This window comes from Lutjanus erythropterus, chromosome 2 (genome assembly GCF_056507025.1).
Source record: "Lutjanus erythropterus isolate fLutEry1 chromosome 2, fLutEry1.hap2, whole genome shotgun sequence".
NCBI lineage: Eukaryota > Metazoa > Chordata > Actinopteri > Lutjaniformes > Lutjanidae > Lutjanus > Lutjanus erythropterus.
Genome location: NC_139318.1, coordinates 28134263 through 28146647, shown reverse-complemented (window position 1 = coordinate 28146647; position 12385 = coordinate 28134263). Strand labels below are relative to the sequence as shown.

Below are 12385 nucleotides of genomic sequence, written 5' to 3'. Positions count from 1 at the left end.
CTCAGCACGGGCTCCCAACAGCACAGGTCAACACCACTCAGGCTGCTCCTTGACAAGTTTGTATAAATTTCAAGTGACGGAATATAGAGCGTATTAGACTGCATGAGTCACCGTCGCGTGACTGTAGAAAATTCCATTTTAATAAGTAATTTGTGCTCATTTTAAGTCTAAAATATTTTGTTTGATCTTTCTTGAAATGATAAGGTAGATTACTTCACAACAACAAAGATGCGATTTGGGAGGACCTATTTGATCATGTTGATTGGTACTGAAAATAGAATGTTTCAAATCTATTGGCAGGTTCTTAAACTTTTAAATGATTATGCAACATTAAGTGACTGGTGACTTAATAAAAAATCACCTGAAAATTAAAGAAATTCAGCAACATCAATAGATCTTCAATGCAGTCTATGGTGGCCTATAACTGATAAGAATAATGTTATCTTTTTTGGGGGGAAAAATGAAGTTACTAGCTAATTTAAGAAGGGTCTGAGATAGACATTTAGGAAAATGATAATATTTGAATATCAGAAACCTGTCTGAATACATTCAAAACTAGTCTGTGTTATTGGTACTGATTGACAGTTGTATTAGTCCTCTGTCCACGGGTTTGCTTATGCTTTCATTCTAACCAGTATTTCACTGAAATTAAACCAAAACATTTTTTCTCAGTTGCTTCTGTTTTTTTAATGATTGCTAATAATTGTGGGTGGGGGAGGGTATGAACTTTTCATGGCCTCTGAAGGGGGCATGCCAGAAAAAGTCTGGAAACCACTGAGATAAGATAAGCTAGAACTAATCTAAGGAATTTCTTGAGCTAGAGATTGCTCTAAAATTACAGCAACAAAGAATAAAAACAATAGAAAATAAGTATAAGCAGAAAATGCAAAACAAGAGAGCCTAATAGATTAACAAAAGAAGAACAATTTTATATTAAATAAAAGATTATAAACAGAAGTTAAAAAAAAAGTAAGCTTAATAAGGTAAAATAAACTAAAATACTTAATAATATTGGTAATGGTAATAATGTTGAAAGTAATATTGACAGTGATATTGAAAAGTAGAGTGATATTATAATATTGCACCTAATAGTGGACATATTATGGTGCATATCAGAGCAAATACTATACATAATAATAATGAAAAAGTTAAAAGTAATAATAATAAATACTGAAAAGAAATACTGCATGTGACATGAACATATTATATGATATTAATTATAATATTGTACATGAAAAATATTAATGAAAAACTCTGAGAGTTCTGTCCATCACTCTGTGAAATGTGAAATACGTGGATGAGATGGGAGCAGTGTGAAAGTACGTGCTTTTAGACTCCAGTAGGTTTATAAAACGTCTGTCTTGCCAGTGATGGCTTCTGTGCTAAGGAGGTTGCACAGCTCTGTGTAGGCCATTGTAGTGAATGTGTTATTATATACTTAGACCATAAACTAGCAATTACTTTGGCTTATGCAGTAATTATTTAGAGTGGGCATTGTTATTCACTAAAGAGGAGTATCTGTGTTGAAGTCAGCAGACAGTGGCTGTGGCCAACACTGAAGTATATAACACAACTTATTAACTCTTCTAAGCACATAAGCCTTTTCGGTTTTCTGTAGCTTAAGTGGGCTCAGCCATGGTCGTTCCATATTATCATGGCTCAGCTCATTGTGACTTTGGCTTCCTTCTTCAGTGCAATTTCTCAAAGATTATGTGAACAAATTAAAGCCCTCTTTTCTGTCTTTTGTGCAGGTATATCCAAGGTGCATCATCTCCAAAGGACATGGTCATCATTGTGGATGTGTGAGTGCCTTTACTTCTTGGTCTCTCTCCCTGTCTCCTCTTTCAACAGTTTCTTCATGTCTCCTTCAAAGGGCGCTAGTGCCACCTGTTGGTCTGAGGAAAGTCTTAAGTGAGATGAATCACTGCTCATGTTGTCACCTTAATTGAAGTCCACTCATGTCACCATCTGAGAACATACAGATGTGATTTTGAATGCATAAATGTGAAGATGAAGCTGGTGTGTTGTGTTCTAGACAACATCAGAGGTCATAATTTCACAGTTTGAAATGTCCAGTTCTTGACCTCAAATTGTCCCAGGTGGACAGAGCAGAAAATACCAAAAAAAACATGGCCGACTGTGACAAATTGGTGAGTTTCTTTGGCAAACGTACACACAATTGAACCCTCAGCTGTGAAGCCTTCTTTCATATAAATGACACAGATTGGTAAAATGAGGCATGAGGTAGCAGTATATTACATTATACATTTTGTTTTATGGCAATTTATAACATTGGAGACGTATTTTGGCATCAATTTACATGCAGAACAGGTTTAACAGTATGAAAGCATGTATTATTGTAGCCTTCCATGGATTATGTCATTCTCGTGTGAAGTCATTCTGCTCTATTCTTCATGAAGTCAGGGTTGGGTGGTGACCACATGAGACTGGGTGAAATTTAGGACGGGGAGTTGAAAGTGGGTGTGTCATCTCACATGGATTGAAATAGAATAATTTAGAGTAGCATCTCTTGTTATTAATAGCTGCTAAAATTATCATCATGCTGTAGAAGTTCACAAACGCATTTTTAAAATTTATTTTTTGTCAGTTTCCTCCCGCATTAGTGGCTGCACTTTCCGTCACCTCATTTAAACAGGTCAAATGACATCAGCAATCTGTTACTTATGGTAACCTAATCAGTGCAACAGATCAAAACACATCATTAATAATCTTACATATTTACAAAAATGAACAGGATGTTTTAATAACTAAAAGCGGGAATTACAGCCTTCATAACTGAATATTTACACAATTATTTGTTTGTTATCTATTACCGCGATGGTTAATTTTCTGGACAAAACTGTAATTGCAGGACTGCCCTGAATTTTTCAGAACGTGTGTTAACTCCTTCACAAGTTAGAAAAGTGGACCTGTCCTCCCATCACTGAGCTGCATTGTCTTTGTTCTGCAGGAGTGGAAGTGTGAGTGGACTCACTCTGAAGCTGATGAAAACCTCAGTGGTGGAGATGTTGGACACTCTGTCAGACGACGACTACGTGAATGTGGCCAGGGTAAGAAACTCGCAGATCTATGCAGGGTCCCAACGCAGTATGGACAAAACCATACCTTTATGCATTCTTAGAAATAAGGCATCCAAAAAGGTTCTTCCTGAAGGGCTGAGGTTCTACCCAGAACCCAGGGTTCATCGAGTGTTCTTTGTAAGACTAAAGGTTTCATTAAGAACCCTTTTTATCCAAAGAACCCTTTTTGGAAGAAAGAGTTCATTAAGGATTATTGAAACTCTTTCATCATGGGTTCTTTGTACTGTAATATAAAAGGGTTCTTGGGAGAACACTCTGGGTGGGTTTTAGGTAAAACCTTTAATATAGAAGGGTTCTCTGTAAAACTTTTTAAGAGTGTGGGTACCTTCATCATTGTTTCTATGGACACAGTGAATAAACAAGGCTGCATAGAGGCTATGATAATTAAAGTATTGAACTTAATTCAGTTAATTTCCAGTTCTTTTTATAAACGAGACTAAAACTATGTGGAGAACAGTAGTAGAACATAATTATTGAATATGTTGAGAGAAAATAATAGAAGTGTTGCATCGGCTAGTTTACTTCGTCCTTGTGCAGAGATGTCTGACAGTGGAACAGTCCAACTTTCTGTGTAGGAGTGTGGACTGGGCGGCCACAGTGGGTAAATACAGGTTTTCCCAGAGCTGGCCTGAAAATCCCTTATATAAAGTCTGGTTGGCTCAGGGTTCAAAGTGGGAAAAGGATACTAGACGTCTGTTATAGTCTGAAAAACCTACTCAGAAGTTTGGAAATCTGAGTCGAGAAAAGTGTGGAATTTTAAAATGGAAAATGAGTCGGAGCCCTGTCTATGATTTTGTCATTAAGGATACAAATCACTCCTGAAAGCAACAATGACACAAATATTTGTAGTATTCATTAAGCAGGTGGTAATCAAGCAGGGAGTCACAGTGTGCTTATACTGCACCCAGTTGTTTGCCTGTGGTGGAAACCCTGCACTTCCCTCATTACAGCGTATTTGCTCTTCCTGCACCGCTGCTGTCCGAGCGGGATTGTGCCCGCCTCTCTGCTGATTACCAAGCTTTCTATTAGGACTAATGTTTAGGGGAATATTAACGTTATCCTATATTGCCAGACAGATAACACTCGCAAACACACACACACACACATACAAACACGTCCAGATGCTCGGTGTGGTGGCTCTGTTTGGAGACTTCCTTCAGTAATCCTTCATAATCCATTGCTCTTAGCCACTGTATGCCTCTAAATCCCGGCTCTAAGAGCAAGAAATGAGCATGGTAATCTGGGTGGGAACGCATCTGATTTTCACCCCTATAAAGAAAGTGAAGGCTTACAAAAGCTTGCTGCGAATTATTTGCAAACACAAAAGACATTAATAAGCAAAAATTAACTGAAAATAATCATCAAACACCGTCTCTGTTGTCTCCATGCTCCAGCACACTTCTTTATGACAATCTGTGGCCTCACTCACTCTGTTATGGTAATGTAATTAGTTTTAATAATACAGACTTTATTTCACAGGACTTCATTTCTTATTTATTATAGATAGTAGATATAACCCAGCTTGTGTTTTTGTTCCTTCATCTTGTTTCATAGCTACTTTATTTCCTAACATTTAAAGACACAAGAGACGTGATATTAAGAAGTGACACTGATGAAAATTCAATGTGCAGCTCTGGATACTTTTGTGCGTTTGATTTCTTTGTCTGACAATTTAAATATGACACAACAGCAGCCTATGAGAAATGTCAGCTTTTCTCGCACGTAATGTTTTACATCAATCTGTCCCGAAAATGTCAGTAGATTTTGAGGTTGACCTTCAAGAAGAAACAGCATTTGAAACCTGCTATTACAGACATTGCTGCTAATGTTGTAATCACGAATAGTCACAAGTAGGAAAATATACCCCACATGAGCGCACATCCATCAGCAGGCATGCGCACACACACATACACACAGTTTTAGGCTAATTTGGTGTATGAGATGAGACAGATGATATTACCTTGGCTGGGTTTCTGTTCACTGGTTTGCACTGGCGTTTCAGGTGCACCTGTTCTTTGTGTGAAAAGTTGTAATTACCTGTGTTTACTGCCAGCCAGAGAGTAGCAGGGCAGCTTACATCTGCACACACCCACATCTGCAGCATCCCGTCGCCATGAACCACACTCACACACACACACACACACACACACACATACACACACACTAGAAAACATGTAGAATTTATAAATTAAATAAATAAATAAAAAGCCAGCAAATCACAATCACGGTCTTATAGGGTTGTGTCTATCCATTTTTGTTATTGGTGGTGTTTTTTTTGGGATCTGTACATTTTTTTCTTTGCTTTCTAACCTTAACCAAGCACTTCTTTTAATACTGTTTCACCTGACAGATTACCAGAATAATAGTACTGTACTGGGTATTTCATAGCCAAGAGTGTCTTTCATGACATCACAAACCAAATCCCAGTATGGCTAAATCTTTGGACAATTCCAAAATGTATGTGTGTTGTCTGCAGCCATATGTCCACACAGCCTCCATTAAGGGCGTTCCCTAAAATCGATGTACTTCACGCGGATGTGTCTTTGGGTTAGGGCAAAAATTAGGTTAACTAACAACTTTTTAGGTTCCAGTTTTAGGTTACAACACAATGCAAGCCAACAAGAGCACGCATCAGGCACAAGACACACTGTGTGACGCAGGACATAAGGCACCGCCTCCAAGTGAACCAACTTTTGAGGGAGTCTGCTCCTGACTCTTGAAGTGATTTAAAAAATGTTTTCCAACAGAAATCCTTCCACCTCTGTGACCTGGTAGATGTATGTGTGTACATGTGTATCATGCACATATTATATCATTCCTCATCTGAGAATTTGTAACTTTAGTCTCATTGTTGTCCCAAAAAGCCAGTACGCATACACAGTCTGCTCATGTGTGTCTTTGTGTTTCCTCTTCTAGTTCAATGAGAAGGCCGATGCTGTTGTTCCGTGCTTCAGGACTTTGGTCCAAGCCAACGTTCGTAACAAGAAGATCTTCAAGGAGGCCGTCATGCACATGCAAGCCAAAGGAACCACAGATTACAAGTCTGGCTTTACATTCGCCTTTGAACAGCTTCTCAATGTAAGAGCCAACGAGCTTTTCGGGGAAGGGCAGTGCGAGGGTGGATGTTTGTCTGTGCCTCCAGAAAGTCTTCGTTAACGTGCTGGAACTATGTAACTATAGCGCCAGCATGTTATTATACATCCTGTCAGGGTTACTGTCTAATCCAATTAATAAAAAAGAATTAACAGTGATAAAGCAGTGCTGACAGCGAGTGGCCCAGGTCTGTATAAGACGCTTCCAGAGTTCTGTCATTGTCGCAGGTAGGTCTGGTAATAAGTGCTGTTGCCGTGGAGTCACGCTAACGTTTGCAGCAGCCAGCACAGCAGTGACGTCTGTCAGCAGCAGGCGTCCACGTGCTCTCGACACAGGTGCTGCCTCAGCTCCGTATGCTGCTGTGTATTTTAAGAGGCTGCCACCCTAATGGGCTCTGATGGGATGATTGATGAGCGCAGCCCAGAGGAGATCAGCCACAGACACTTTATATTCCTCTGGTGGGCTCGGAGGCATAGAGCCAAGTGCCAGCTGCCCCCCCCTCCCCTTCCCTTGCCAGCAGAATGAGAAATAAAAAGGGCCCTTTAATCGCTGTCTGTGGCAGACTCACACCCGTGATTGGTGGCAGAAGCACAATAAAAATATGTAATTGTAGCAATATTATTTATCTTTATTAGAATCTTGTCAGATTGACATGCCGCTGGCCTGCATATCAATGGCAGCTGCTGTGCAGGCAGGCGGGGGGGTTGTATCGAAGCTGAATGCTAAAAACTGGTGCCTGGCTATGAGCATACAGTGCTGAAATGTTCTTGAAAGTGCTTGTGACACAATCAAATTTAACGCTAGAGTAATGCTGTGTACTTCAAATGAAATCCTAAAATTATGATAATATGAGGAAGCCTGTGCCTACCAACGAGTAAGTTTGTAAATGAATGCTGAAAAGCTTAAAGCTTAGATGGATTTATTGCAACAAAATGTAGGACAGAGAATAATATAGAAAAGTAATTGAAAATGATACGTCTTCTGTCTGCTCATTATATGATGTATTAGGAAAGTACTCTTAAACACTAAAGATGTTAATTACTGTCAGAGTGACAAAAAAATTCCAAGATTTCCAGGAAAAACATTAAGCCTTCTCCATCATTTTCCAAGTTAACCATCAGTATTAAATAAAAACACATTTTAAACAGAGTTTTCTGCAGCTTTTTTAGAGTAAAATTTAATAGCTTTCAAGATAACTAGACCAAAAAATCCCCAAACTCTCAAAGCTTTTATCATCACATCTAAATTGTTAGTGTACTTGTAATTGCAAATTCCTTTATAACCACAGCAATCAATGTATATTGTCACTTTGTTTACCTTGCCAGCTATTCATGTTAACTTTTATTGCACAGCTTATCTGTCTGTGAATGAAAAGTATGACAACGGGATCATTTCATTTAAAATATGAAAAGATTTTACGTTTACATGTGTGAAGAATCAGGCATTTTTTAAGGAGTGCATTCAAATTCAAGCATGTTCCTAACCTTGAAAACATAATTGTTAAAATAAAGCATTTTTTGGGGGCTCTGGTGGCTCAGTTGGTAGAGCATGTGCCCCATGTAGAGAGACTGAGTCTTCAGCAGCGGCCATGGGTTTGATTGTAGCCTGCGGCCCTTTGTTGGGCGTCTTCTGCCGACTCGCTCCCCCATTTTCTGTATGCCCTCCGCTGTCCTATCAAATAATGGCTAAAACGCCCCAAAAATAATCTTTAAGCATTTTCTTGTACGAAGCCTGTAAACATAAGGGACAATATGTTTTTTGCTATACAAGTTTTTAATATAAATAAAGCTTTATAATAGGAGCAGAAAAAGTGGAGAAAAAGAAGTAGCACAAGCAAGCTGAAGACCCAGTTTATAATAAAATAAAATAAAAGGGAAAACAATGCTATACACAGGACTACCTTGGCAATAATAGATATTTTGTTGATTTTTATGAAAAAGAATCCTATGAAGAGATCCCATCTTCCTATCTAGTGTTTAATCTACTGAGGTGTGATATATATAGTAGAGTGAGTCTACTAAGATCTCTACCATTGCATCTCCCCAATCTTTCAAATCTGGAGCTATCTTCAAATGCCTTAAAATTATTCTGGGAGCTGTAATCATATCCACACTCAGTGCCACACTGCTTTAAATGATGTTCTTGCATGATCAGCTTCCCCTTTTATCCTCACATATTACCTAACCTGTCTCCCTGCCTCTTTCCCTCTCTTTCTTCGCTCTTCTCACCTCCCTCCTCTCTCTTCTTGTGCCACAGGAGAGCAGTGCCCCGAGGGCCAACTGCAATAAGATGATAATGATGTTTACAGATGGCGGGGAGGATCGTGCACAGGAAATCTTTGAGAAGTACAACTGGCCCAACAAAACGGTGAGTCTGTCCCCATGAGGCTGTTATCTATTCGTTTGCTTGTTCTGCCAGCCCAAAAGACCACGAGCATCCAGAGACTGTCTTCGCAGGCCCTGTTCCCTGCCCGTCTCCCACCATATTGTGCTGACATTGTTCTCATTATAGCACAGACACTTGTGTAAGTTAGGTATTTAGGCTGTCGGACATGCCAAACCACTCCAATCTGTGCATATAACTTTAAGTTTTCTACACTTCCATTTTGTCTGTTTGATTGGATGTATATGCCTTTCTGTCAGTGACAGCTGTGGCCGGCAGCATTTGTGTTTTCAGGTTGTCCATCTGTCCCATTTTCGTGAGTGTGAGATCCCAGGAACGCCTTGAGAGAATTTCCTCAAATTTGGCACAAACATCCATGAACTCATTAGATTGTAGTGGTTAAAGATCAGGGTCGCTGTAACTTCACAAACCTCGTTGTTGGCCATCGTGTGTCATGGTGGTTGATGGGCAAGATGATCTCCATCTTACTTAGGGGCTCCCAGATGTTTATGCTAACATCAGCTAAATGAATGTCTCAGCATGCTCTGGAGTGATACACTCAGCCTTGTCGCAGGTGGGTCGGTACTTGTTGCAGCTGCGTCTTCCTCTTCAGTAGCTTGTTTCAAACATCTGGCCATAAAGTCCCTTGTACCTCTGCTATCATTTTAACTTTTTGGTTTCTCTTTTTTTCTGACCACCTGATTTTGAAAGATTACTAGTGGAGACAAGGGGCTTTTATGTGACTTATGTAAGTCACATAAAAGCATATGTATGTAAATATATATGTAAATGTATTAGCAGATTATTTAAAGGGGACGGGGCATGGGACAACTGACCCAGTGTTCTTCCAATGTCATTAATGTCAATGGCCCAAAGACCAAACCAACCAAAGAACTCACATGCTAATTATGACAACATTTCCCACAAATGTCGAATAAGATAAAATTATGAGGTCATGACATGTTATATCCAAAAGGTCAAAGGTCAGCTTCACTGTCACATCATAGTTTTCTGCAAAAGCTGGCCACTATTCAACGCCATCAGTCAGGATTGAAAGGGAAGATTGTGGTAATATTTCTCATTTTGTTGTAACCTGCCTTGGTGACACTTATCTGGGATGCCCACCTTGAAACTGTGGTGATTGTGTAGCTCTTCTGCGCTGCAGGGTTGAAAACGTGTGTGAAACATCCAAGTTTTAGAATTTGTAGCATGTTTGCAGCAACAGCAATATCTGAAGCATTGTATTTCACCACAGCCTCGTTGGTTTTGCTGATATTGAGCTTCAGATGATCGTTCATGCACCTAGTGACACAGCTCTCTGTCAGACCTCTGTGTTCCTCTGTGAAAATAGTCTCCAAGTGAAGACAGTATGTTTCTAACTGGAACATTTTCACTGTCCTGATATCACTTCCATTTATCCAAAGAATCCTCTTAATACATTTTGTTAAATTCCTTCAAAGTCTTTATGTTATACAAGTCTGCACAGGCATAGATGTAAACTACAACTTGACTGGTTGGTGGAGGCATATAGCCACGAGGCAGTAACTCTGGTTCTTGTGATTCATCTCTTTGGCCCTTCTTCAACTCTCTCCCTCCCTCTCTCGGTCTGTGTCTCTTCTTCTGTCTCTTTTGTTGTTTTGCTGCTGGTGTTAACAGCTCTGACCTGCTGACTAATTAGCCACTTTATCATCAGAGCCTATAAAATTACAGCCCGTAGATACGCAGTTTGTGTCTTTGTTCCAGTCTTGCTGTCACTCCCACCCTTCCTTCCCCAATTTCACAGCACCACCAATATTTATCCTGATACCCATTACTATACGGTTCCCTCATGACGGCTGCTGTCATAAAGGAATAATCTGCAGTTTGACAACTCTCTCACTGCAGTCTTGTGTTGGAGACAGTTGCGAGAGTTGACTGGGAGGCTAATGTAATCACACTCACAGATTTGTGCATTATAGTTGTCACATGACAGTAACCTTATTGCCATCCAGAAGAAGATTTGTTATATAGTTTTGATCTTGCAGGAAGTTTGTTTTTATTCTGGTATCACCTTTTAATTTGTTTTTTTTTTTTCCTTTCGCTACAGGTTCGTGTGTTCACTTTCTCTGTTGGCCAGCATAATTATGATGTCACCCCTTTGCAGTGGATAGCTTGTGCTAATAAAGGTAAGTGGATAATGTTTCTCTATCAAAATAATATGTTTGCATGTGAAACGTATCAGAGAAATTTGGGTTCTGACTGTGCTTCAGGAGATCAAGCAGGATGACTGTTAATTGCAGGGTTTTTTGTTTGATCAACACGGTTTGTGATTTTATAAACGCAAATTTTTCCATCATCATTTACATTCACTGGATATCTCTGAGCAATATAGCACCAGTAAAAACTATTAAAGAAAACATCTGTAAAAGGCCGTCCAAACAAGAACAGTAACTGTAACAATATCTATGAATGTGTTGTTTTAAAAATCATTCACAGCACAACTATAATGATGACAGAGGCAAACAATATTGTTGGGTTCACTTTCAAAGTGATTTGATGAATCTTAGAAACACTGACATCAAATCAAAATTCATGCAAGATTTAGTCTACAACTTCCTAAATGCTTAAGCAATGTAACATTACTCTAGAACGTCATATTACTGATGCAGCATCTCAAGTTTGTTTGGTCCTTACGGATGTCCTCTTTGACAGTTGCCAGATACCATCATATTGATGTTGACTCATATGAAAGTAAGAAATTTTGTTTTGGAGAGGATGACATCTCTTGTAACAGAGTGTTAGATTTTTCGAGCCTCTCTTGTCTTTAAAGAACTTCGTGAACCCATATTTTTCTGGTTTTCTTTTTGTTTGTCTGTGCAAAGTACAGCAGTAACAGGTCACAGCTGTGGTCGACACAGCTGGAGCGTGCAGCGTGTGCTTGGCACTACTATTGGCAAAACAATGTCATTCATCAGTGTAGATGTTCACATCATAGTTATTGTTTATAGTTATTGTGCTTGGTTTGGACTGCCCTATAAAATGTATTTGTGGAGCTATAAATGAATGTGGTGCAGTTGTTCTTGAGAACGCCCAAACGGGACACAATAACAGATGTGAGATCAGCTTATTGGTTGAAAAGCACAATGTTCAACCTGTAGTCCCTTTTTCAAAAACAAATATAAACTGAGAAAAAATTGGAGATTAAAAGGGGAAGACTGTGGTATCTTGTGTCATAAATCCATCAATTTTCTGGACTCTTTCTGTTAAAAGTCCTTACCTTATCTTGGTTACATTATAAGTTAAGAGTGACCTTACACCCCTTTTAAGTATTTTTTCGCCAGTGAACCTCTCTCCAAGTGTACTCCAGGACCCTGTGACATCACTGTTGGGTGTGGTTACAGGTGCAATGACGCGCACGTCCGACCACGCCTATCAGTGATGCTGCTAGTGGTCAGAGGTGAAACATCCTTAAAACTTCAAACCAAAAAAGAGGAGCAAAGCACTGTGTACTCTTAAGCTATTATGTAAATATTAATATGACAAAATAAAATATTAAACCCCTCTTGTAGCATTACAAACGCATCATCACTAAGATTCATCTGGGTGTCTGTCTTAACTGCATGTGATGTTCAAATCAATATTTTATTCATCTAAAGCAGCCACAGTCCTTAAAATACCCCAGCAACAGGCAGGCCTGCCTCTGACAGACAGTCTGATATGATTCAGCTCCTCTTCCTGTCAGCTACTTTGTCTGCATGAATCTCATCTTGACTCAGCTCGTTTACAAATCCTAACTCAGACTGTTGTTTCACACTCAGTGTTCAATTTTT

At 39.3% G+C, this 12385-nt stretch overlaps 1 protein-coding gene across 1 annotated transcript in view; it reads left to right on the top strand.

Moving 5' to 3' along the window:
• Positions 1-12385, top strand: part of cacna2d2a (calcium channel, voltage-dependent, alpha 2/delta subunit 2a) — a 212519-nt gene that overhangs the window by 170138 nt on the left and 29996 nt on the right. The window contains exons 9-13 of the mRNA XM_084736056.1: positions 1752-1802; positions 2972-3071; positions 6018-6179; positions 8451-8561; positions 10663-10741. Coding sequence (XP_084592182.1) covers positions 1752-1802; positions 2972-3071; positions 6018-6179; positions 8451-8561; positions 10663-10741 — 503 coding nt within the window. The remainder of the gene's footprint in view (positions 1-1751; positions 1803-2971; positions 3072-6017; positions 6180-8450; positions 8562-10662; positions 10742-12385) is intronic.